The sequence below is a fragment of the Carettochelys insculpta genome, chromosome 18 (genome assembly GCF_033958435.1).
Source record: "Carettochelys insculpta isolate YL-2023 chromosome 18, ASM3395843v1, whole genome shotgun sequence".
In the NCBI taxonomy this organism is placed as follows: Eukaryota; Metazoa; Chordata; order Testudines; family Carettochelyidae; genus Carettochelys; species Carettochelys insculpta.
Window position 1 is genome coordinate 26,115,389 of NC_134154.1, and position 27,915 is coordinate 26,143,303.

The 27,915-nt window shown below is 41.9% G+C and overlaps 1 protein-coding gene across 2 annotated transcripts in view; it reads left to right on the plus strand.

Moving 5' to 3' along the window:
• The first annotated feature begins 13,845 nt into the window (after window positions 1-13,845).
• The window catches only part of SETD1B (SET domain containing 1B, histone lysine methyltransferase), a 77,403-nt gene continuing 63,333 nt past the window's right edge, over window positions 13,846-27,915 (plus strand). For both annotated transcript variants that reach the window (XM_075012590.1, XM_075012591.1), the window contains exons 1-6: window positions 13,846-14,198; window positions 14,414-14,568; window positions 14,988-15,086; window positions 15,501-15,771; window positions 20,061-20,173; window positions 23,365-24,540. In XM_075012590.1, the coding sequence (XP_074868691.1) occupies window positions 14,126-14,198; window positions 14,414-14,568; window positions 14,988-15,086; window positions 15,501-15,771; window positions 20,061-20,173; window positions 23,365-24,540 (1,887 nt within the window). In that variant the 5' untranslated portion in view covers window positions 13,846-14,125. The remainder of the gene's footprint in view (window positions 14,199-14,413; window positions 14,569-14,987; window positions 15,087-15,500; window positions 15,772-20,060; window positions 20,174-23,364; window positions 24,541-27,915) is intronic.

Consider the following 27,915-nt stretch of genomic DNA (forward strand, 5'->3'; position numbering starts at 1 on the left):
TCGGCACAGGTCTGGATGCTGCTGCATACCTGGAGCCAGTGGTTGTTGGCACAGCGCCTGGCTGTCTGCTGTACTGTTCTTCTGGCCTCTCTAAGTGCTTGCTGGGTACTCTGGCTTGGTGAGCGTTTGTACTCCAGGAGTGCAGCACGCTTCTTTTCAATGACTGGAATCATCTCATCAGAGTTAGCTTCGAACCAGTCGTTCACGTTTCTAGCTCTTCTTCCAAACACCGACAAGGCCGTGTTGTAAACTGTATCCCTCAGATGTTGCCATTTGGATGTCGCATCGACGCCCCCATGGCCGCTGCGCAGATTTTCCTGGAGGGTCTCTCTGAACTTTTCAGCTTTCTCCGAGTTTGCCATCTTTCTGGCGTCAATGCGGGGCCTTCCAGCAGGTTTACAGCGGTACAGGTACACAAGATAGGCTGCCCTCCACGGTTACTCAAGATGATCCAGTCGTTCCACGAAAACGTGAGAGGAACCATCCAATATGACGGCACATTATCGGATGCTTTCAGAATCAGGAGCGGCGTCAAACAAGGATGCGTGCTTGCTCCGACACTGTTCGGGATCTTCTTCGCACTCCTCCTGAAGCATGCCTTTGGATCTTCAACAGAGGGCATCTTGCTGCACACAAGATCTGATGGGAAACTGTTTAACCTTGCAAGGCTGAGAGCTAAGACTAAGGTGCGAGAAGTCCTCATCAGGGACATGCTGTTCACAGACGATGCTGCTGTAGTGTCTCACACAGAAGACCAGCTTCAAAAACTGCTGGATCGGTTCTCCAAAGCGTGCACGGACTTTGGGCTTACCATCAGCCTAAAGAAGACAAATGTACTTGGTCAAGATGTTGCTGAATCCCCATCAATCAGCATTGACAACTGTATGTTAGAGGTTGTCCACGAGTACGTTTACCTAGGGTCCACCATCACTGACACCCTGTCGTTGGACACTGAGCTAAATAGGAGGATCAGAAAAGCGGCCACAACTCTGTCCAGACTCAGCAAGAGAGTGTGGAATAACAACAAGCTGTACACTCACACCAAAATGCAAGTCTACAGAGCCTGCATCCTCAGCACCCTCCTTTATGTTAGCGAGACATGGACCCTGTATGCCCGCCAGGAAAAGAGGCTGAACGTCCTCCACTTGCGCTGCCTCAGGTGCATCCTTGGAATATCATGGAAGGACAGAGTTACCAACACAGCTGTCCTCGAGCAAGCTGGAATCCCAACCATGCACACCCTCCTCAGGCAGCGTCGACTCCGCTGGCTTGGCCACGTCCACAGGATGAACAATGGAAGGATTCCAAAAGACATCATGTATGGTGAGCTAGCCTCTGGCAAAAGACCCCCCGGACGCCCCCAGTTGCGTTACAAAGATGTCTGCAAGAGAGACCTCAGAGAGGTAGACATCGAGCTGGACAACTGGGAAGAACTAGCAGACGACCGCGGCAGATGGAGGCAGGGCTTACACAAGGACCTTCAGAAGGGCGAGTTGAAGATCAGACAGCTGGCAGAGGAGAAGCGAGCGCACAGAAAGCACAATAAGGACTTGCCAGACACCCACTACATCTGCAAGAGATGCAGCAAGGACTGTCACTCTCTTGGGGGTCTTTATAGTCACAATAGATGCTGTAAATGAAGTCTTAAATTGAAACTTTAAAGGGCGCGATCCATAGTCTGTGCAGACTGAAGGATGCCTACTACTACTAGTAGGCCACATTGTTCTCTGCAATGATGCCTTGAGACATAGCTGTCTTACATGACACTTGGGGGAGAGATAGCTCAGTGGTTTGAGCACTAGCCAGCTCAACCCAAGGTCATGAGCTCAATCCTTTAGGTGGCTATTTAGGGATTCCAGCAAATAGATAGCAGGGACAGCACTTGGCCCTGCCAAGCAGGCAGGGAACTGGACTAGATGGCCTTCCATCTCCAATTATTTCTATTTTTAACCCCACCTGCTCCTTGTTTATGTCATCACCCAAAAGTGAGAATAAGCATTTGCATACCTCTGTTGTAGCTGGAGTTACCATATACTTGGATGCCAGATGCACTAAAGAGTCACATGTCAACCACCATTTCAGGGGACTTATAATCATGCTGATGATAGGTTCTGCTAAATAACAATCCAAAGCAGAGCAGCCTAGGCAAGTTCATTTTCATTATCTGAATCAGATGCCACCAGCAGAAGGTTGATTTTCTTTTTTGATGGTGCAGTTCTATAATTTCCACACTGGAGTGCTGCTCTTCAAAAACTTCATACCTCATCCCTCTCTGTTTTGGACACTACTTAAAATTCTTTAACTTTCAGTCAAGTGCAGGGGCAATTTTTAAAAAAATCTCATAGTGGTACCTTCTTTGCATTTTCGTCAAATCTGCTGTGAAAGTGTTCTTCAAATGAACATGGGGCTTGATCATTATCTGAGACTGCTATGAAATGAAATGTGGCATAATATGGGTAAAAGAACAGGAGACCTACAATTTGCCTCCAGGGAGTTCAGTCACACATTTAATTAACACAAGCTCTTTTTTTAAATGAGCCTCATCAGCACGAAAGCATATCCTCTTGAGTCTGAAATGGTGGCTCAAGCATGAGGGTGCATATAAATGATCAACGTATCTTGCAACACCCATTAAAAAGTTCCATGTAAATACTTGTTTTTTGTAACCCACCCACCTGTGTATGAGTCAATCCCATGTAGTGGCACTTAGACCACGTTAGAGAGAATGAGCTTTCTCTGCAGCCTAAACTGAGCACTGGCTAGCTTTTAGGTCAAACTGCAGAGCTGGCGGGACTAAGCTAGAGCAGTCCCAGGATCAAGCCTGCCTGTGGGCACTAACATCTTCACTTTCAGGTGACTTTGTAAAGAAGCAGTTGGAAACAATCTTCTGTAAATGTAAACAAGTCTCAGAGGGAGCTGTGTTAGTCTGTATCTTTGCAAAACAAAGCAGGCAGTCTTATAGCACCTTAATGGCTAGCACTTTTATTTATGAGCTAAAGACCCACTTCATCATCTAAAGTTGTTAGTCCTGCTTTTTCTTCAGCTAATCATTAGGACAAACAAGATTGTTTTACAAAACAAAGCAAGCAGTCCTATAGCACCTTAATGGCTAGCAATTTTATCTATTAGCTAAAGACCCACTTCATCATCTAATAAATAAAGTTGTTAGTCTTGAAGGTGCTACAGGACTGCTTGCTTTGTTTTGTAAACAATCTCATTTGTCCTAATGAGTAGCTGAAGAAAAAGTAGGACTAAGTGGACTTTTATTCAGACAAAATCATCTACAATTTTAGAGTCCCCACATTATGTAACCAAATTTTTTAAACACATGTAAGTTACACTTTCACAAGAGTGCATTATAATACTTGTATGAAGTGAACTGAAAAAATACAATTTTATCATTTTACAGTGCAGATATTTGTAATCAAGCTAAAGGGCACTGTACATTTCATGCTGTGTTATAATACAAATAAATATTTGAAGATGTGCAAAAGTTCAATAAATTTCAAGTTTAGCAGTGTGATTCATCACCATTCATTTTTAAAATCATGAGTAGTGTTTTGTGTTAGTTGGGTGAGTTAACTGATATTATTAGACAGCTCTATTAAAGCAGCTCAAGTACAAGCACGTCTCTAGATCTTTTGAGTGATCATAGTCTCAAAGCACAAATGTTTTGATCCATATATGTATGTTTATGGTTTACCAGTCTTGGCATAGGCTCTAGTTTCCTATAAATAACACAAGCTTAATGAATGCCAAAATTCATAACTACTTAAGTAATTTCACCTTAAAACTTGACAGTTTTAGGCAAAGAAGTATTAAACTAAAATTTTAAACGATTTATTGACTACCACATATTGATCAATTTGAAGTCTGGTTTATTTATTGAAACTTAAAAAAATGTTGCTAAGTAATTTATACAATTACCAGCTATATGCAGTAGGCCCCCAACTTACACGGAAGTTGCATTCTTGCACAACCCCGCAAGTCAAATTTCACATTACTCGGGGAGCCAGGAAACTGATCAGCTTCCCCACTTCCCTGAATGGTGGGGAGCTGAAGCCAACCTCCAGCTCCCAGGAGCAGCGAAACTGAACAGGACTGCAGAGCCAGTCAGTTTCCTCAGTTTCCCCACTTCCCTGAGTGGTGGGCAGCCCAGAGCCAGGCACCAGCTCCACACCACATTAAACTGAGATACAAGCAACTCGAGCACGCGTATCTTGGTGTTCTACTGTACACAAAGGGATCATTTCACTTTAGCAGTAGCTATATTTCAAATGTAAATAAAACTAGATGCTACAACCCAGAGTACAACGGGAATTTAACATGCTATTATTTTATAGCTTAAAAATTACTACATTATCAAAAACATACACAAACTATCTTGATGTATTGCTCATGCTGGCTACGTCTACACTAGCCCCAAACTTCGAAATGGCCACGCAAATGGCCATTTCGAAGTTTAGTAATGAAGCGCTGAAATGCATATTCAGCGCCTCATTAGCATGCGGCCGGCTGCGGCGCTCCGAAATTGACGCGGCTCGCCCCGACGGGGCTCCTAAGGGGTCCTAAGGGGACTTCAAAGTAGGCGGGGTCCTTTCGAAAAGGAGCCCCGTCGGGGCGAGCCGCGTCAATTTCGGAGCGCCGCAGCCGGCCGCATGCTAATGAGGCGCTGAATATGCATTTCAGCGCTTCATTACTAAACTTCGAAATGGCCATTTGCGTGGCCATTTCGAAGTTTGGGGCTAGTGTAGACGTAGCCGCTTAGTCTTATAGAATGTATATACTATGTCTACACAGTGTTGTCAACAAAAGCAGGGCTTTGTCAACAAAACTTGTGGCGCATACACAGTATCAACAAAACTCAGCACTTTCACCAACAGCGTTCTGCCTCTCTGCAATGAGGAATGATGCCTTTGTTGACAAAAAGCTTTGTAAATGCTCAGGAGGTGGCGGGGGGAGGGGTAAGGTCTCTGTTGATAGACAGGGCTTCCGGTTCACCAGGCAGCCCTGTTTTCTTAGCTTCTGGTTAGCTGTTCTGTCAAGAGAGGGCCAAGGAGTCTGGCTGCACTATGTCAATGGATTGGATTGCTTTTTCAATCTGCTTGTGTGTGGATGTGATCTGTTGACAAAAGAGCAACCATAACTTCGGTCACAGATCGCTGTAGTGTAGACACAGCCATAATGAATGGCCAAGCATTAGGGTACACAAATTCATGGATATAACAAATGCCATCATTTTTAATAGACAGGTTCTTTTTACCATGCGTGATTTGTTATGAATATAGCTCAAGACTGAAAAAATACAGATTAAAAGTTCATAAGTCTCATGCTAGATCAGTGGTTCTCAGCCTTTTTGGGCTTAGGACTCATTTGCAAATCTTTATGGCCTGTCACAACCCAGTAAGTAGTGCATGGAGCAGGGAGGGGATCCCAGCCAGCCTTATGGGACAGAAGCTGCAGAAATGGACACAACCCTTTGAAACATTCTGATGATTACTACCCAACGCTGGGTCCCATCCACGGGTTGAGAAACCCTGTGCTAACCACTTGTATATCCCCAGTAATCATATTGTAGGGCCGGAGAGAGAGAGAGAGATAAGGGTGTCCTGTTTAGCGATGGCATCTAATTTCTCAGCAAAAGTATATCTTTTCTGCCCCACTCTAAGATTAAAAATTGTACAACGCGTGCGCACACGCACGCACGCACACAGAGAGGAAAACCATCTTCTGTGGCCAACATTACCATTCTCAGTATTTGAGGTTTTAGTATAACTTATATAAACTTTAGATAAGAAATTTGGTTGATAAAGATAATGTATCATTGATGTAATAGATTTTCCTAAAGCATTTGACTTGACTCTTAAAACACTTTGATTAAGAAACAAACAATAAAAAAAAACAAACCAGTACTTTTTTGTTCTGGTACTGCGTACAGCACCTTGGCAGCCCTAAATGTGGGACTGGCTGGGTGGGAAGAGGAAAGGCAGGGAATTAGCTATTCTTTTTTCTTCAAAAAAAGCACTGGCAAAAATCAACATGGATCAAAACTGTCTGATGAGTCTCACACAGTGTAAACTGTAAGCAGGAAATCATCAATGATTGGTTTTCTTGCCCTATGTTAACATTTTCAATGACCTGGAAGAAATCATGATATAAAATTGTTATTGATTAAAATAGGCAAACAATAAAGAGGAGTAGTGGGTAAATAATGCAGAGAACAGGTCTCTGATGGTATGATCTGGATTGCTTGGTAAAATGGGCTTAAGCAAACAATATATTTAATATGGTCAGGTGTTCTATTCTGGCCAAATCGAAAGATGTACATTTGAGAACAAAAATGCAGACCATGCCTACAGAATGGGAGACAGAGGCCGTTAACACTGAAAGACTTGGGGGTCATTGCAGATAATCAGCTGAACATGAACTTGCAGTCCAATGCTGTGGCCAACAGAAATACTGTAAGCAATTCACGTGTGCATACTTCAAGGAGGTTGAAAAATTGCAAAAAGGCTCAGAGAAAAGCCAGGACATGAATTAAAGAACTGGTAAACACGTTTTGTAGTGAGAGACTTAAGGAGCTCAATCCATTTAGGTTATCAAAAAGAAGGTTAACGATAATTTGATCAGACTGTAAGAACCTACATTGTTAACAGAAGTTTGATAACATCCAAGTATTAAATCTGGGGGACAAAAGATTGAATGGCTGGAAGTTGAAGCCAGATACCCCCTTTCCCCTAGAAGTAAGGCACACTTTTTAAAAAACAGGATAATTAGTCATTGAACAACTTACACCACCACTATATTTTTAAACCAAGACTTAATATTTTTCTAAAACATATGCAGTAGTTCAATTATAGCTATTGGATTTTAAGCAGTAATTAACTGCAGGAAGTCCTACGGCCTGTGTTAGGCAGGAAGTCAGACTAGATGATCACAATGATACCATCTGTCCTATTAATCTAGTGTCCAAGCAGCATGGGAGTTGCAACACATGACTGCACACACACACGGCAGTACTGTACCAGTTTCTAGTTTAGTATTGTAAAATAACCAGGACAGGACCATCAGTATAAAGATTTGTAAGATGGAATACAACAAAAATTAACAATTATCAGGGTAGCTACAGAACATATGAATACTTGCTTCTACAGTGTCTTTCATCCTGGACTGTGAAATGTAACACTGTCACATAAAAGCAGCCAATTCGGGGGTAGAGAGAACTGTCACTTGGACAACAGACACAGAGCATCCTGCAGCGCACCAAGCAGTGGGATACTCTGGGCAAGAACCAATCCTGTTTCTATGGGAAGGAGCATTACTGAATCATTAGTAAGCGTACAGAGCAGAAGTCATCTTTTAAGATGTGTCTCTCTAAAGATTGCCACACACTAAAACCAAGTCAGTTTAGTGCAAAAGAAAGTCTGGGTTGACCTTTCTGGGATTTGAAATGCAGTAGTAGGTAGCCCAGTGTTTCAGAACTGATGCTTGGTCGCTTATCCATCTGTACTATAACTGTTCTCATATTGCCTCAACAGCATTTAGACTATAATTAAAATATCATTTAACAACCTTACAAAAACAAGGAAATTCCAAGTTCAGCCTTATGATGTGATTTTCAGGGATACATAGCCTACAAAGCCTCTCATTCATGAAGTCAGGGACTCCGCACTTTTGAAAAATAGGCCACTAAATCTTCACCCCCAACTCCCATTATAGTACTTACTGCAGCACAGGTTCTCTGTTCACCTTCGCACTACAAGTTGAACCTCTAGTCTGGCACCCTGGGGACCTGACTGGTACTGAATAAGAATTTGCCAGACCACAAGAGGCCAATATTGTTTAGCAGCACTATTGCCACATCCACTGCTGACTGGGCTCTTAGAAGATATTTAGGGGTAAATTACAACTAAACAGCACAGAACACTGAGAGCCAGGACTGGTGGCTATAAACAAACTTTATGGAACGACGGGAAATTTGGCTGTGCTTATCAGTGGTCATGCAACTAACTAAAATTATGCCAGATTATGGATGTTGCCAGACAAGAATGTGCCAGATTAGAGAGGTTCAACCTGCAGCTTTCACCTGCATATATGTGCAATTCTCTAAAACACACTTGTCTAGCATTTGCTTCAGCAGAGGTTGATAACCAAAAGAACAAGAGCATCCATTTTTTCAAATTCAGTAAAAAACTCAATTCAAGAGCCGCAAGGCTTGTGAATACGAGACAGTCCTTAATAAATAATGTCAAACCATATTTTTTGTATCCTGCTATTTTAAGAATAGCGCACACATATCCCATAATGCACTGCATACATTAAAGAGGGAGGTATCCAATGTTTTGACATCATATATCACTTGCTATTTAAATATGAGTTGTTTATTGTTGGGCTTTTAGATGACCACCGGCATATCGAAAATTACCAGGAGTGTTGGGGTTTTTTTTTGTTTTTTTTTTTAAAAACTTTGCAACTATAGCATCAGGAACCACGAAGAAGTCCTTAAAGAGCTTGATGTGGCTCCAGAGCCGCAGGTTGCAGACCCCTATACTAGGGTACTTCCTAGCTTCTGAAATTTTACCATCTGAGCACACAAGTATGGTTTTTTTACACGCTATGAAGTGATTAACTGCACACAAAGGGATTAGCACTGGAGAAGCAACTACACAGATGCGTACTGGGATGGAGCTAAGCAAACAAAAGTTGGACCTTGATCACCCGCTATCTGGAAATCATCATCATGGTTTGGTATAACTCAGTAAAAGTTTGTCAAACTATGTGCAGGTGGGGGAGGAGAGAAGGAGGTGATAATTTGAGTAGTAACATTTGTTTAACCATCTGAACACTATTTAAAAATTAAAAAACAAGTACCAGGAAGTCAGAAGTTGTTCTTAAATTAACTGACCACTTCCTCATTCCTCACTTACATGTTCTGTTTTGTTTGCACAACAGAGTACAAGATCTAGAATGATTTTTACCATAAAAATTCTGCAGCACTGGTTTGATTTGGATGCTGTTAGTTTGTTGTCTTTCAGAAAATTAAAAATATTTTTGACTTCTAGTCTAATAATCAAGGAACATTTTAACAAGGGTTTATGGTAGTGAAAGACCATATGCAAATCTCTTTACTAATTATTAGGTAAAATGATCAGAACTACAGGCATAAGTAAAAAGCCATGAATACAACATCATGGGATAAGGCACTCAGTGAGTTTTGCACTTCACCAACAAAGAGCTATTCTACAGAATACAAATATGCACTCCACCTTCTGCAACTAGCCCAGAAAGAGTTTCCTGTTTTGCCATACAAGGAACAAGAATGCTAGAGTACATAAAGGCTATTTTTCTAACTATAAAAGCCTTGTGATAGAGGAATTTTCATGTAGGAGTTTGTGTATCAAATATAGGTACACATACACACAAGCAGATTCCTTGTTTGCTCTAGTAAAACAGTTGATTCAGGTTGTGGCAGGATTACAGATTAACACATAGTGAACTGTTAAGAGTAAAATAAGCCGTATTGTGAAAAACATGAAAATGCAATACCTTACTTGTACAACCCTACCCTACCTTAATCCTCTCACCACATAGCACAAAGATTTTAAAACAAAAACAAACCACCAAGAAAATGACACAAAAAGGCACAGCAATCCCTGTAATATGCATCTCATCTTCAAGAGGCAAGCAACTTAAGCAACCACTTACCTTTTTCCCCCTCCCACATAGGTTCACAGTATGATTTCTCTTACACTCTGAAGAAAAGGCCACCTTTACACAACTGGGTTTTGCTGGCCCTTCATATAATTAAGGCTGATTTCAACCTCCTATCTAATTTTAGTATGGAATAATGGCATGAAAAGATGAACAAAAAAACTTTTGAAACAACCACAACACCGTCATATTTAGCTAAATGTAGGAAAATATATTTAAATCTGACACATTTAGCATACAAAACACACCCATAATGGATTTAATTGCACTAAAAACCAGACAATTCTGGTGGGGAATGAACCTTCTACACCAGTTTCGGTCTTGACCTAATTTTTTTTTTCCGCATGGAAACACAGAATAGTGAGCTGGCTGTTCCCCTTGATCCTTTCTCTAACCGTATTAATGGACTAATGACCCTCCATTTACTAAAATTTGTGGCTGATAATAAGCGAGAAGTGAGAGAGAGAGAGCCCTCAAACTCATTTGGAAAGGCGAGGATCTCCCGGCACGTACACACAGTGGTGCAGAGGTAATAAGTAATACAATGGCGGCAGCACCCTAAGAAACAGATTCCTGCAGTCCGAGGAGAAACCGGCACAGCCACAGCAACCTGATTTGGCACAGGCCACGCACTCTGCTGTCAGCTGCTCCTCCCTCCCTTCTCAGTGCCGGGTCCACCCTCTCTGGGGCTCGAAGAAGACAGGGGAAGATTAGCAACAACAAGCGGTGCCACCTACTTTGGAAAACAATGAGCGCTTTCAAAAAAGCTCAATCACAGGGCTCCTCCCGCGTTCTCCATAGGAGTACGCGCTTCTAACGACATAAGCCCTTTTCCATTCATCTAAACTGGACTAGACGGCTGGACCCGATGACCTCCTAAGGTCCCTTCCAGCCCTAGTATTCGATGAACCCCAGACAGTGAGAGCTGGTTAAAAAAACCCACCACTTTCGCGGGGGGGGGGGGGGGGAGAGAATCTCCTGCCATTTCCTGCCCGTTTGGCTATTTGGGGTCGCACTCGATCCTCGAAAGCCTGTAGTATGGGACAGTCACTGGTTTTTAAGTTTTAAAGAAGGGACCTGGAAGGTCGTCATAGGAACAGTCGTTTCCTTTACACCCACGCAGGGCTTTGCCTCGAGGCTGCCTTTGTCTTCTCTTAGCTAACGTCCTGTTTCTTTAAGACAGCAGCCAGCCTTGCCCTGGCCTCCCCTCTCCCTCCCATCCCCGGTCCCCCTCCCCCCCCGGGAGCGAATTGCAGAACAACTGGAGCCCTGCCAGGATCTCCGATTACACTCAGCCCTTGCTCGCTTCCTTCTGCTGCTGCTGCTGCTGCAAAGTGCTTGCACGAAATGGCAACCATTTTCCCCCCTGAGCCTTAAAAACAAAACCCTTCTCCTTCCCTCTCCACCAGCCTCACAAAGGCGGGAGGGGGGCAGTCACCTCCCTGCAATGATCGGAAATAGAAACAACGCCAGACACTGGGAGACACAGACGTGCAGCTGCCCCAAACCTGACAAGAATACAGCATTGCAAAGAAGAAGCCATGACGAACCACTACCCCACCCCCCTCTCCCAAAACAATATGGAGTACAACCTGGAGCTGCATGCTGAAATGCCAGACAGCCTCCCCGGCTTTTTTCCCGGGCACTGGGCAGCCAAGGCATGACACGCTTGGTGCGTTAGCAGATTTTTAAAATAAAAATCAGCTGGGAGTGAGTTGCATGGGCTCAGTAGCTGCAACAAAGCACAGAACTGCTCTGAACATCAAACTGCGTCACGTCTTCCCGACTGTAACAAGCCTGGCTGCAAAGGGTTCCCTCCTTTGGTGGCAGTCTCCCTCATTTTGGATCTATTTTCAGACCGTTTCTAAAGCTGCTGCCTCTCGTGGGGAAGGATTTTGCAGCGCAATTTAGTGAAACTTTTGCAGGCTCCTGGCCACCGTTCTGAAAACAGTCCCTTTTTGTTCTTCGCCAGCCAGATTCTTCAGTAATTAGATGGAAAGACACGTAAGGGAGCTCCCTTTCGTCCGTTCGTCTTTTTAAAGTCCTCCTTAGTAATCTCTTACTGTTTGGAGGTAGATTTTGGAGGGGGTGAGTTTGAGGGAAGAGGCACAATTCAACAGCCATGTAATGCCAGCATGGATTCACACTCTCCCTCCACACAAAGCAGCGTTTCTAAGGAGTGTTTTGTGGAGAGAAAAAAAAGCAATCACCCTCTGGAAAATATATATATATATATTAATATAGTCTGCAAAGGTTATCTATGGCACAAGAACAAGTTAGCTACCGTTTTACAGAAGATCATTAGGCTCTCTCGGTCCAGAACAATAACATTTGTTGAACAGGCCTGAGCTATCGCTTTCTCTGCAAGGGCAAAAGGGTTTACTTACCCGCACACCACTGATGAATGCAGTTCTGAAGGTGAAGTTGTGTTGGTTAGTTTTTTAAAAACATGTTTACGAGTATGTAGCTATATAATCTGTATCCTCACTTCTCGGGTCAATTTGCAAATCAAACGTATCTCGTGAAGACAATTAGAAGTATGTATATGGCTAGCAACGGTGTAGCGTCAAAAAAGCTATAGAAAATGTTGTCCACTTATGTAGAGTGACAGTATCCAGTTAGGGCTTTTACTCGAGGCTTAAATCTAGGTTCTTGTGACAGATTTACTCTGCACATGAAAAGGACAGCCAAGGGCTTTCCACACAACTACACAGAAACTCAAAAAATGTTTTCCCCACATATTTTAGTCTGTACATGTTAGTGTGAAAACACCTAGTTAACATTTACTGTATGTAAACATTTAAAAAAACATCTCTCGCTAAATAGTTTGCCTTATAAGTAAAATATTTCAAAAGCATAAGTTGTTTTAGTTAAACAGACAAAAACATTAGACATGCAAATGAAGGCTCAGAAATAAGGACAACTCCAGTAACATTAACATGAAAACTACACTTAGTAAGGACAGAATGGATTGGGTACTTACAATGTAAAAGAAAACAAAAAAGTTTATCATAGTAAATTTTTATGCCAGAATTCGCTATTCCTAAGTCTATATTTAAAACGTTACCTTATAAGCACCAAAGGAGTTAATAAAAAAAATGGCCAGGAATTAAGTGTTTAATACTGGAACTACTTTTTAAAATTTATTGTTCAGTATAATAGAGTTATAAAGCTTAAAAACCCCCAAACAAAAATATGTATTTACTTAGTTTTGAATTCAAAATTGTTACTGCTGACATGAGGGTGTGCCATGACCTAGTTATACAAGACAAAGATGGATTCCAAATCATAATGAAAAATCCAAATCTTTTTTATCTTCCTTCTTCGAGTCCTTTAAAATGTTGTCAGACATTAATACAACACTGAGAAGTCCTGAAATGGATGGAGTGGATTCAAATAAAGTATCCCCTTTTGGAACAAAGGAAAACCCAGTTGGCCATTTAATTCCATTGCAGAAAAATGGCTGCCTGATCTGTTGGCCTCTCCTTAGCTGTCTGGTGAAGGATGTTTTTAGATCAGCGTCTAATAACTCAAGCCAAATGGAAGCTGCGCGCTGATTGGCTGCGGGCGCCTGGTGCCTTTAACCAGCCAATTACCTAACCACGGCCAAATTACAAACCAAAAGCACAAGATGAGCTAAAACGACATGAAGCCCAAAGCCGGGCGAGACGCTACTCGCCCAGGAAAAGAGGCAAAAAGAGCGATCCCCAGCTGCCTTTCACCGCTCAAACAAAATGGAAGCTCCCAGCTGATTGGCTGCTGCAACCCCAGGACCTTTAATAAGCAAAACTGCTACTTTCTCCCTCGGGTTCCAGTCCTGGGCAATGGATACATTGTAACCACGCGGCGCGCCAGCCAGCGGGGCTTGGTCGCGCTGCGGGAAGCCACTGTAGCCAGAGGGCAGGGATGTAGCTCTTCCCCCCCGTGCCCCGGGCTGCGCCCTGGATGTCCCGTCGAGGCTCAATTAGTCCCCCCCAAAACTTGTCCCCCCCCCAGGTCCATCTTGTTTAGAAACAGTTTGCGTTAAGGTAAACGCAGCCCGCAGATTCCAAGGAATTTCCTGCAATGCGCTTCGCCCGGGGAAAACCCCCCTCCCGAGGCTAGGTCGGCTGGGGAAAATGCCTAGCCCTTTATTTGGGGTGGGGAGGTGCCACGGCGCGGCGGGGCTGGGGGCTTCGCGGAGCGCTGCAGCTGCTGTGAATGTGCCTTCGGTGGAGGGCGGTTAGCCATTAGCCGAGCTCCATAGTGGTGTATTGTGGGATGCCCGAGAAGCCAGCCGAAAGCACACACACAATATGTGTTGGCTCGCAAAAAAAGGAGGCAGGAGCCTTTCAAAAGCCATGTAATGTAACCAGCCCCGTGTGAAAAGGGAGCTCGCCTTTCGCCGCGAGGAGACGATCGGCCGCCTCGCACCATGTCTTTCAAGGAGATCAAGGCAGGGGAAAAAGCCAGGCACCCAGAAGATCATGGCAAAAAACAGAGTTCAAGTGAGATGGGGTCTTTTTTCTCTCTTCCTCCCTTTCTGCTGCTGGTCTCCCGGGGGGCGGCGGGGTGTCTGCTAACTCCCCCATTTCAGAGGCTGCCCCTTGGTGTATTGGCTCTCCGCTGTGGTGGGCTTAATGGGTGATGGTTAAAATGGGATCTTCGTTACATTTAAAAAAAAACTTTGTGTTTTTTTTTTCCTTGTGATTATTATTTCCAGGTTGGATCAACGGAATGGAGAACAGCACCCAAGCCAGCACTTCTGTCGAGAAAAGAAATCACCATTGGAGAAGTTACAAATTGATTATTGACCCAGCTCTGAAAAAAGGACAGCATAAACTCTATCGTTATGATGGGCAAAATTTTAGCATGCCTGTAAGTGTTTTATTTTTTAATTGTATTATATGTCCCCTCCACACACTCCTGACATGCCCCCTCCCCACCAGCAGTCCTGGTCTAGGGGAGGTGGGCAAGGATTTCTGGTGCTGTAATAATTCATGTTGTAATAAGTGTGTGTGTGTGTGTGTGGTGGGGGGGAGCCATGAAAGTTACTGCCACCTGACACAACGTATTCAACTGTCAGGATCTCATGAAGGAGCTAAAACCGGAGCTTCATTTTTTTATGTTTCCAGCCTGTCTGTTTCTAGCAGTATTGCAATTTGACACGTGTGTATGTGTGCCTTTCTCTTCCCCCTGAGGCTGCACAGGCTTCCTTGTGGTGCGTTCCCCCCCTGAAATTTCTAGCAATATTCTTGATGTTTCTTGTGTGCTCACTTTCCCCCTCCCCCTTGCAGAACTCGGGGATTGCACCGGTGGATTGTGTCAGAGATCCCAGGATAGGACGAATATGGACCAAAACCAAGGAGCTGGAGCTTTCTGTTCCCAAATTCAAGGTAGCTGCCCTAGTGTTTGGGTTCTTGTTATCGGTTAATCGAGTTTCAGTTCAAAATAACTTACTAAGCTGTTATAATGGCACACTCTTACTGCCTGTCAGTCTGTCTAACAATAAGCCTGTTCCATACAAAAATCAATGGATCTGATGGGATCAGTTTACCTGTTTTGAGCTATAACTCTGAGGCTTGAGATAGCTGCTTTGAAATATGTCTTTAACATGAAAGAAATAACTCTTTCCATATGAATTACTGAGGGCACAGAGACTGGGTTTCTCTTGACTCAGACAGCTGTGAGATTGTAGGCAGTTTCCCCAGAGTTCTAAGGAGTCTCTTACAACTCTGTTTCAAATGGTTTAATCTTCTGCTGCCTATCTCCTTCCCAGTATTTAATTCTGTGTTTGTATACCTCTTCAGATTGATGAGTTTTATGTGGGGCCAGTGCCTCCCAAGCAAGTAACCTTTGCCAAGTTGAATGACAACATCCGTGAAAACTTTCTGACCGACATGTGTAAGAAATACGGTGAAGTGGAAGAGGTGGAGATTCTCTACAACCCCAAGAACAAAAAGCACTTGGGCATTGCCAAAGTGATCTTTGCCACAGTGAAGGGTGCCAAGGAAGCTGTCCAGCACCTGCACAACACATCAGTCATGGGCAATATCATCCACGTGGAACTGGATACGAAAGGTGGGAAGCAGATTTTTAGCTTCATACTCTGTCTAATTACAACTTCTCCAGAACCTGCATCCCCTCCCCTGCTAAAGTGATATGCATTTGCGGTCTGAAGGAGCTGGATGATTAAAAACACTCATAAGTGAATCTTGCTCCTTCCCCCCCCATCTTTCTCCTTTTCTCTGGGCCATTGGAAGTCACGTGGAGCTGAATGTGTTGTCTGTTGCTAGGAGACAGTCCTGTAATTTACAAAATGCTGCCATCCTGTCCATTTCATTCACTCACACTGACACCCCGTTGGCAAACTCTGTCCTTGCCATCCCCCTTGCCCCATTTCAGAATTTCTTTGCAATGCCTTGATCTAAACTGGTGACAGCCTTCAGGGGGTTAGAAACGCACTTTGAAATATGGCTGTAAAGTTTTTTTCTTAGAAATTTCTATATTAAAAAAAAAAAAACAACTGAACTTCAGCAAGATCCTATTTTCAGAGTTCTTGGCATTTCATTGGTACTTTGTAACAAATCCAAGTCTGGCAGTAAAAAGTGCACAGCACTTGTCACTGTGTAAGAGTGAGCAAGTGTCTGTGTTTGTCTGTCCTGTGTGTGTCTCTCTTAAAGGGACAGTAACACTTGTAATTCTCTCTGTCTGAATCACAATGATACTACTCTAGGAATCAACAGTGCAGTAATTATTCAAGTACTCAGAATATTAAAATTCTGCTTATTATTCTTGTTTTATGTATGTTTTTTTTCCCCCAAGCATGTTAGTGAAGGACTTTTGTAAACATCTGGCTAAAAGCTAAAGCAAGTATTGAAAACCATACAGGCATTATTTATAACTTTATTATTATTATTATTATTTACATTGTAAACATGATCATTCTAGTTTGAGGCATGTGTAGCATTGTTTTTCTTTAAGAAGGAGAAAGAGCCCATGAACACCTTTCTTTCAAAGAAAAACAGGTCTAGACAAAGTGTAAAACATATTTCAACAACCTTTAAGTGTAATTTTTACATAACATTTGGTATATAGCACATTTTGTGAGTGTAATTGAATAATTTCTGAAATTACTGCTTGAGTTTTAAAAGAACACACACATTTTAAAATTATTAGCTGTTATACATAAACCATGACTATGATATGCTTGTGCTTTGATTTTGGAATTTAATATTTTAGCACTATGTCATCTTAAAGGCAGATTAACATATACATTTAAATTGAAGGAGTAGCCACTTTTTTAATAATGGGAATTAAAGTGAATTCACAGTGGGTGAGAGTAAGCATTAAGAGACTTCTTGAGCAAGTTGACTGGAGAGTTGTACTCTCTTTCTTGTTTTATATTTTGCTTTTGTAAGCCTGGAACAGGTGGTCTTTCAAAAGCTAGGAAAGTTAACTGCATGTTAAGAAGGTGGTGGTTTTGCATGTTTTACCTACTTCAGTGAAAACACTAACACCACTTAATTTTACATTGCACTTTCATTTTTACAAATAACCCATAAGCTATCTGTATGCCTCTAATGTTAACCTTTTATAAACTTGTGGCTACTTAGTTTTGTTCTTTTAAAAGATGCAATAATACCAGAAATACTTTGTGGTCTGGCAAGACCAGTTAGACTTTAACGCTAAAAACAGCAGTTGTAACTGATGACATTTTTTGTGTACACAGTCTATAATTTTATGTTAACTTTCCATTTATTTCCAATATTCATTTTTTCAAGAATGTAGTAAAATGTATTTTTATAAAATGTCAATATTGGATTTCAAATGGCAGCAAAATGCATATAAAAGGGAGTGCAATAAGTGTTTTTTCTGTGTATTCAATGATGATGTGGTCAGAGAAAAGGACTTGGAGTCTGGAATTTTTGAGTTCCGTTCCCAGTTCTGAGATGGACTTACTTTGGAAGGTAATTCAGTTCACTTATCTTCTTCCGTTTTTCCATCTATAGAATGGTTATAATACTTACTTCCGTGGCGGTAATTCAGATTCTGTGAAAATTAAAATATAAATGCTAAGTATTAATCTAATAATGAATAAAAAGGGTGATGAAGAAGCTAAGATATTCTACTCATTTGTGCTATTTAAAAACAAAATTTTAAAATTGCTCCTACATCACAACATTCATGAGGTAGAATTCAACATTCAAGTGCTATAATTTCATGTGAATTCAATATTTCATATTTTGTGGGCCAGATCTCTAGCTGTCCAGTTGCCATAGTTCCGTTGACTTGACCTGGGCAATGACAGTTTACACAAGGTCCAATAGTTACATCTGTGAAGCAGTGCTCTAAAACCAAACATTATTGAAGCCTAACATGCAGTATTCCTTCATGCAAAGTTGAATTTAATGGGCATTTTTCCTGAATAAAGAAGTATCAAACTTTTAATCCAGAGCAGTTTCTTTAGACAAATGCATTTGTGGTTACTAGTTATGCACAACTATGTATGAGAATTGGTTGTTTGATCCTGCAGCACTTACTTATGTAGCCTTGTTAAGTTGGAGAGTTCTCTCTCCCTCATGAGTGCATTTTGTGTGTGTGTGAGTGAGTGAGAGAGAGAGAGAGGCAGGCATGTTTAGGCATTGGATTTGTGTGCTTTTTACTGTATTTTCTTTTTTAGTTATACATTACTTATTTGTAATTGAAACAAAAAACAAAACAAAACAATAACCCTGGATAAGAAACAGTTTTAGCTGTATTGCCTTAAACTGAATTTTCAATGTAAAAAAAAATTCTCATCTTTTGAAAACAGAGAATCTACTTCTCATATTGACAACATTGAAAAATACCTCAGAGGGACTGATCTAGCTTCTTTTGAAAACTGTGACCAGCTTACTGACTGCAACATGAGTAGACTCAGGCTCACAGTAAACACGCTTGTCTAATATTAATAAACTATGTCTTCACTAAACTTCAGCAGCCTGAAAATGAGTATGTTAAACACAAAGAGGAGTGTTGCATGCGGGTTTGCATTCTTTAAAATGTTCACGCTGCGGAAGTGCTACATATACATTATATTGAAAAACAGGATAGCTAGTACCTAGAATAATTATTGTGTCCCTTGTGTTCATTGCATCTGATTTGTATTAATAATACCTCATACACTTGTGGAAACATGTATGTGGAAAAGGCTTCTAAACCGGCTACAGGTATTGGCAGAATTGGTTGTTGCATTTAGTGAAGTCTCCAGGGGTAGCCCTGTTAGTCTGCATCTGGAAAAACAACACGGAGTCCTGTGGCTCTTTATACACTAAGGGCTTGTCTACACTTGCCCCCAACTTTGAAGGGGGCATGGTAATCAGCGTGATGGGAGATTACTAATGAAGTGCTGTTGTGCATATGCAGCACTTCATTAGGCTAATTCTCCCGCGTGGCAACTTCGAAGTGCCTGCAGGTACACAGCACTCTGGCACTTTGAAGTTTGACACATCGAAGTTGCTGCAGGGGAGAATTAGCCAAATAAAGTGCTGCCTGTTCACCTCAGCACTTCATTAGTAATCTCCCAGCACCCTGATTACCACGCCCCCTTCGACCCAGCCTCACAGATTTATTTGGATATAAGGTTTCATGGGTAAAAACCAGTTTGTCATATGACATGTTTTTTTGCCCCGTGATAGCTGGCGCCCAGATAAATCTGTTAGTCTGTTAAATGTCTCAGGACTCCTCGTTGTTGCCTTTAGTGAGAGGAAGCTTTTATGAAAGTTACAGTTCTGACACACGGACCATTTGACACTTCTGAGAGGAGAGAGGTTACAGCTTTCCAGAAAGCATGGTGCAGAAACAGAGAGGCCAAACAGTATGAAAAAAGGAGGGGTGGCTGTGTGTGTGGAGGGCAGGGGAGGGCGGGGCGGTGAGGACAATGACTACTTAATACCTCTCTCTCTCCCTGTGTCAAGGGAACACATTAGGAGAGGCTACTGTATCCTTAATTATATAAAACAAGTTTCAAGTGTAACAACTAATGATGGGTTCTGCCTTGGCTAATTTTTTTGTAATGCTTTCCAGTACCCTCTCCCATTAATTTCAAAGAGGGATGGCTTATTGATAGTGCATTTTTTCAGATGCCGTGGTTGAAGATGTAGTCACTCCCATAATCTGAGAAAAGGGAGCACCTTGCATCACTTGTCCAGAAGATTTTTTAGGAAACAGTGGCACTTACATTAAGTGCTGCCCTGGTCTCCTTTGTTGGAAAGATGTTGTGCGAAATGGGGGCTATTAAGACTGCTAGCTGGGTCGAGGGAAAGCTTCATAAAGAGACTTATGATGTGTGGCTATTTTTTAATAAACTTTCATTGTGGTTTGTGCAGGTGAAACCCGTATGCGGTTCTATGAACTGCTGGTTAATGGTCTTTACACTCCGCAGACCCTTCCTGTCGGCAATGAGCAGGATGTCCCGCCAACCGTGAATGAAACTCAGCAGGTATGGTTTGCTTGTGTGTATTTGAATAGTACATTTCTAAAAACTTAGAAGCAGACAGAGATTCATTCAAATAGATTCTCCTGTAACATGCAATGTCTAGGATTGTTTTGTTTCAGCCTTGGGTAATTTTGTCAATATATTTTTAAAAAATTCTTTAAAATTAATTATCTGTGTTTAAATCCAGTTATTAAATTCAATTGAACTTGACACAGCAAATTTTATAAGTGTCACATACAAATTCATGCTGTGCCTAAGTGTCTGAATATTGTGGTGAGCAATCTGTGTCCTGTTATAAATGTAAAGATTTTTACCAAGCCAACCAAATGCATACTATTAACCTTAGAAATGTCTGAAATTAAGGATGTTGGGCCAAATCCTCAGTTGAAGTCAGCGGAATGACCTGCATGAATAAACTTGGCCTATTGTCCTTTACTTTTAAGGTTTTTCTACATGTTTACTAGGAAGGATGTATGCTTTGAATTTAGAAAGGTTGAAGTATCTTTTCTGCCCTTTTTTTCCCCCCCCCTCCTAAAATGTTTGGAATGTCCATCCTAGTTCTCTGACTTTTCAGGAGGCTGTCTCAGGAGTCTGAGATTTTTCCCTATGTCTTTTGAAATGAAATGTGGACATGTTGTGTCTTTGACAATATAAGTTCTCCAAAAAGGTCAATAGAATCAGTTATTGGTTCCAGAAATGGCAAAAACAGAGGCCAGAAGTTTCAAATTTGGGTGCCTAAAGCTATGTTCTTAAGTAGTTCTCTACGTAAATAACTATCTTGAACTGACTGAAGAGGCTGTCACCTGGCTATTCACAGACCTCCATTTAAATTTAGAGAGACTCTTTGGGACCCACATTCTGTGTGGAATGACTTTCTGCTTTGATGCCATAGACTCCCAAATAAAAGTGGCCTGACTTTTCAGTGTCCTTGAGCACCCTGAGCTCCCACGGATTTGTGTCCAGTTTCATGTGGGATTTAGATTATGGATTTAAGAGCCTCATTTTTGGCATCCAGATTTGAAAGTTTTGGCTTAAAGAGTTTTGAAGATCGTAGCTATACATCTTTGCCCTTTCTGTGGCTTGTCTTTCTCACTTTCTGATCCTTACAATATTCTCATTTGATTAGTTTTCCAGATAGATAAGACTTGAATACTGAACAGAATATCCCCCCTGCAAAGTCCCTCAGAACAAAACCTTTCAGATCATCCTTCGCCATCATAAAGAGGCCTCATTTCCTCCTCAGCAGTTTACCCTTACATGTGATTTGCCTAGGTAGCCCAGTCCTGCCAGGCGGTGAACATCCCCTGTTGGGCATCTTCCACTCCCAGTGACTTCAACAGGAGTTGATGGTGCTCGGTGTTTCACAGGGAGGTGTTTGTTACCTTATCACAGAAGATCCAAAATTAACGTGTACACATCTACTGTGGATTGGTTTTCATGGATATAAATGAGACCTTTAACTGCTTCATCATTTTCTGTTTACACCAGTCACCACCATTATTTTGGAGTAACAGGCTTGCAATTTATTATATAAAATATATCCTTATTTGAATTTTTTGGGTTACCCACAAAACAGTCAGTCTTGTGAGTCCTTCACTTGTCTACTAAATTCTGCCAAGACACTGCTTATGTTCTGTGGTAATTTCAGTAGAGTGGATTGAAATTTCTTGATTTGCCCCCATCCCCCTTTTTCAGCCATAATGATCAGCAGACTCTTCTGACAGTCAGGGTCCCTTGCTCAGACTGATCCAAAGCCTATTAAAGTCAATGGAACAAGTCCCATTGACTTCAAAAGGCTTTGGATTTGGCTTTTATGTTACCTTTCACTGGCACTGTGCTCTTGGCCCTCACCTGCAGGCATTCAAGCGTTCAGGTGGTAGATACACAAATTAGTTTTGGGAGGAGCAAGTATGAACCTAAGCTGTCTTTGGAGGAGTGGGTGGGATGAGAAATAGAAAGTTTAGCGGCGAAATCTTTTAGGATCTGCAACAGCCAGACTATCAAAAAAATAACACCGCCTGTAAGCGTGTTTGTGTCACTGTATCAGACAGCTGGGTGCCACATGAATCCTGATTGTGCTGATGATTCTGTGGAGCCACTGGCATGTGAAATTTAATTTAAGAAGTAGCAGATACTTTTAATTGATCCTATTCAAATGTTATTACTTCACTGAGGCCTCTATAAATGCTTCTCTGAGTTTCGGTTGGTTGTTTCTGGGGTTCTTCTTGATGTTTTAGATGCTGTTGTGTAGGGAATTTGGATAGGGTCACTTTCTATTGCCTGTCTACATTACTGAACATTGATTTTTTTGGCATAATACTGATATGACTCATCGTTGATTCAAGGTTTTTGATTTTTTCCTTTTTTCTTTTTGTTATTGGCTTCAAACTTTAATCAGATTGTTTGTATTAAACCCTGAATGTGCCTTTGAAGTAAATTTCACTGAGGTAGATTATTTGGATGTTCTGCTAGGTTTGTGTTTTTTTCAGTTTTTAGATTCTGTAGCTGGAAACATTTCCCCTGATCATACGTCTTTGTGAAGTTTTTATGTTTAATTATTGTTTGCAGTTCAGATACAACCTCTTCCAGTGAAGTGGATAGAGTTACTCTTCTGCTAGAACTTAGCATGTGGCAAGTGGGGAGATAAAGAGTTTGAGTCAACAATCAGACCAACGCAAAGCTCCATTAATTTCCACAGGTTCTGTGCTTGCATATGGGCCTATTATGTGGAACTGATTGCAGGTGTGGGGCCAATATAAGATACTTGTGTCCCGTCATTATGTGTAAAACAATCGGAGTCTTTTCATGAAAATGGTACTCTTCCATATGTCTTAGTTACATTCAAAAACAGACAGAATTTTTTATTTTGTTTTCAAAATGCTTGAAGTCTCATGTTCACCTAATTCTCTTGACCTTTGACATTGCTTTTAAAGAATTAGTAGTATTTGCCTATTTCGTTCACTTCATCTCCTTCAGGTCTTTTTAAAGCCAAAATAACTATTCACGTATTTTAATGGATTGTTAGTTATTCTTGATGACTTGGTTTTCAGAGTAGCAAGTACCTGTTATTGCAGTAAAATTCAGTGGAAAGTCTCGGTGCTCAGCTTCTCAGAAAATGAGACATGGTTTTTGAAAGTGTATGTGTGCGCGTGTGTGTATACACCTCTTACTTACTTTCATTTTATTTTTCATAGTTGACTGATTCTGTAAAACGGCTGAAAGACAGTAACCTTTCTTCTACGGGATCATCCGTTACCCCCAACAGTAGCACCCCATTTTCCCATGATACAGCCTATTCTAGCTGTCGGCAAGACACCCCAAACTCATATAGCCAGTATACCCCACAGTCCCAAGGAACCCCGCTCACCCCACGACTGGGGACTCCGTTTTCCCAAGATTCAACCTATTCCAGTCGTCAAACGACACCAGCTTACCATTACGGACAGGACTCAGCATATAAACCCAGGAGGCATGAAACAAAATTCACAGATGCCTACAATAGACGACCAGGACATCACTATGTTCATAACTCGGCAGGTGTTTACAGAGGATCAGAGCATCAGTTTAGCACATACAAGTCTCATCAGCAAGAGCCAGTACAATACTCTCACACTCCTCCCTTGAGTCATTCTGGTTCTTTAAGTTATAAATCTGCCTTCTCTCCGTACCAAGCACCAGCTGTATTTCCACCTTCTGATGAACAGCAATATCCCCAAACTTCCAGAGATGCTGAGTACCGCAGACCTGCACCACCTCCAGCTGAGACTTTAGTAGAAGGAAATGCTGCCACTAATACTGATTTTGTTCCCGTGAAAGAAAAACAGGAAGAACTCCCACCCCTGCCCCAGTCAAATTCTGTTACTGAACAAAATACAACATCCTTCTCTCAGACTCCAGAAAGGAGTGAGACACCTGGCACCCCAACCATGGAGTCTGAAATGCAGCATGACAGTTTAGACTCAAGGATTGAGATGCTCTTGAAAGAGCAGAGAACAAAGTTACCTTTTCTCAACGAACATGATTCGGACAATGAGATCCGAATGGAAGGGAGCCCTATCTCGTCCTCCTCCTCCCAGCTTTCTCCTATCCCATTGTATGGCTCGAACTGTCAGCCCAGTTATAGAGGTCAAACCCCATCCTCACGTCCCTCCAGCACTGGCTTAGAGGACATTAGTCCGACCCCGTTACCAGATTCCGATGACGATGAGCCAATCCCCGGGACAGGTCCTCTGAGTCAGAATTCGAGAGGAACGTCAGAGGCTGGTATGATTTCTCTTGATCAGCTGAGTAGCACATCCAAAGCTGAGGCCTCTGAGACTAAAGAAATGCACCCTGGTGACCGGACGCCAACATCAGAAAAAATGGATGAGGTAAGAGTGCCAGAGAGAATTCAGAAAAGCTACATGAATGTCTGTGTGACTAGACAAAGGTAGAGCATGTACTGTATTCAAAAAGTGGCCTTTCAAAAGGGAGTGGTGGAGTGTTTTGCGGGGGTGGTTTTAGCTTGGTTGGACTTTAGGCGTTGTCAAGGAGGTATATGTGATGTGAACTAATGGTCTTAGTCCCGTTCCTGGTTAACAGGCATCCCTATTTCAAGAGCAACCCCTGCAGTTGGTAGTTTCAGATAGGGATCTCTAGGACTGGACAGGCTGGAGAAGCTGAACTGTCCCATGGAGGTGCTCCTGCGAGCTTAGGGTTCAAACCTATTGGTAAGACTGTTTAGAAACGTGGATTACTACTGCTCATGCAGTTGTTGGCCTGTGGGGGGGGGTCAACAGAATCTTGAGTCACCAAGGCCGTCAGTCCAATAATGCATGCCAAGTATGACGTCTCTTTTTAAAAATACGTATATTTTGGTAGTTGTCCGATGGTTTATTCCGTCAGGTCTGAACAGGAAATAATGGTTGTGTCCTAACATAGTCTTTCCTCAAGTACTTTAGAAAAGAGGGAACCAAACTATGGGTGGGGGCGGGTGTTCCACTGAATCTTTCGATAACAGAGTGCAGCCAGCTGCCTCTAATAGAGTATTTGGGGAGGAAGGACATCAGGAGCTTAGCTGCATGGAATGCTGCCAGCAGACTGAGAGTGCATAGCAGTGGGTGTTTATTTGGTATTTCAGTTGAAACAAATGTGACTAACATACTGTAGTGTACATTTGTTCTCATAACATGTCAGTGACAGTCAAAATATGTATCTTCATAAGTGCCTGACCCTTCTATTGTCCTGTTTATAACACAATTTCAAGCAGACAAAATTGAAAGAATTTTGAGTGCAAAAAAAAAAAATCCCATGCAGGGAGATATCTAGTGTTCTAGCATCTGGCTAGCTAATAAATGAAGACTGTGTAAAATAATTCAGTTAATTTATAAAACATTTCTGTAATTAAACTGGCAGAAAATACTGCCATGCTCTGGTAGACAGTTGCCACAGGCATTCCGGTGCATCTATGGTTTGCAAAAGATTTGGAATTGTTTTGAGGAAAAGAGCTATATCGTCAGTTCACATATTTTAAAATGTGAAATAAGGCGAATATAGAACATTCTCCTCAGATCTATTTTTATGCCTAAAGGATGACAGATACTTTGTGTGTGTTTCGTAAGTACACGTCCAGATTTTTTGATCTCGGGCATGCCAGTCCAACTTTAGAAGCACCTCAACAACCTGGTATATCGCCATTCTTTTTATGTTTCCTTGGCTTCGCTAAGAAGTGAGCTTCTAAATCAGAATACTGGCCCTATAGGATTGAGAGAGGATTTTTTGAAAAACCCACATTTTGTGACCGGCTTATTTACAGACTGAAACTCTGCATGTTCTTTTGGACATTCTGGGTTTGAATCTGCATTTTTGACAAGTATTTCAGCACATTGTGGATGAATGCCAGTGTGAGAGGTTGGGGTCAGGGACTTTCTATAACTGAAATGTTAATATCGCTTACTATCCTCAGAGGAGTTCCTGGTATGTTGTACTGACAGATTGTAATATGGGACAACAGTGTGCAGAAGTTGAAGCCTGTGACGAATCTTAGTTTCCCCTTAATGAGATACAAGTGTCAGAAGTCAATCTTCAGAGGCCTGTTGCACAAATGGAGTAGGTCTGAAAGCCTATTTAAAACCCAAAAAGTTAAGTGTATCTTGAAACCTACACTCCCTGCTATTGTAGTCGTCTTACAAAGGAGTATTTTTTCTTCTTAGAGCTGTTTGTTCAGAACCTCTTATTATTTACAGATCCCCCTAAAACTATTCCAGTGTGTATGCCTTTCATTGCTCCTTTTATGATGTGTGCTCTGGGTTCTTTTATCTTCTGTCCTCTCCGTTTCTCCCCCACCCTCCAAATCCTCACTCCCAATTTTCCATATTCAACATCCAAGGTCCTGGCTACCCTTCCTTTTGCTGAAGTGTTCTTTGAGGGAATGAATAGAGACTCAACCAGAGGCTGAAATTTGAGCTGTAGCTTTCCAGCCTTCCAGTTAGAAAGGAGTACAGCGTTTTGGGCTGGGAAAGCTGTAGCTCAGGCGTCAGCCTACCGTGAGGTCAGTGTTCAGCTCCAGCCCTTCAAAGAATCTTTCCAGAAATAGGGAGGCCAGGACACTATTCTAATATGTGAGGAGAAAGAGCTGTAATATTTGGGTGGCGAGGGCCCTGTGGTAGCCATCTTTGTGTCTTTAAAGAAAAGCAGTAGAGGGCAGACACTTGGAACTCCTGTTTCCTTCATAAATCACTCTTAAAGTGTTTGTGTATTGATACACAGTCTAAGAACGCACATTCTGGCTGTACACACACAAGCTCTCATGTCTCCATACTTGTGGTGGTAATAGTATTCCCAAAAAAGGTAGCAGGGAAGTTTTTGTTTGAGGTGGCAGCAGCTTTGCAAAGGTCCAACCCTGCTTCTGTCAAAATGAATGGGAGTATAACAGTGGGAGCAGGTTTGGTCTCCACATCAGAATTCGATAGGGAAAAAAACATCTATCCAGCATAATGGCAGGAAACCCAGCCTCGCAATTGCAGAGGTTAAAATGAAGAGAGTCAGGTTGGTCCCATTTTAACCACTCTGCAAGACACCTGAGTTTGATTCCAGGATCTGACCAGATTTTTGGCTTGGCAGTGCGTTTGGCTCTGAGAAGGAGAATGCCATGCTTCTGTCTGCAGCAGCTATCCATGACTCATCGCAGGACCATGATTATGGGCTCCAAAGCAAGTCGTCAGCTGAAAGAGAGCTGCTAAGAAACAGAACCTAAAGTGGGCTGCGGGGTAGGAAAAAAGGCACCTTTTACAAAGAACACATGCAAGAATTTGAGAGAATGTGTAGAACTCATTCAAATTAGCATTGAGTACAAGAATGACAACTGGGAGTGAAATACACTTACAATTTTATTTTAGCAAGATTCCATAGATAACACTGAGCAAAGTTTTTTGTCCTGCCTTAGTGACAGTGAGGAACCTGCAATCCTAACAAACTCCTTGAAAAAAAATGTTTGTGTGCATGGGGTTTCAGAAGCTTAGGGGTTAAATATGAAATGTTTGACATTTTGACATCCCATTTAAGCCAGGTCTTGTTTTTTTGCTTGGGGCCTTGCTACAGGAAGAGGCCCTGCCTGCCTGTATTGGGGAGGAGGGCAGGATCAGAACAACTCACTTTGCTTTATGTTGACAATGCCTTCTGTTTTCCAGCATATGAAGACTTAGGGGCTTTTTATTTTTGAGTAATTTTTTTTTTAATTTATGATGAGCCTGTCATCTGACTAGCAC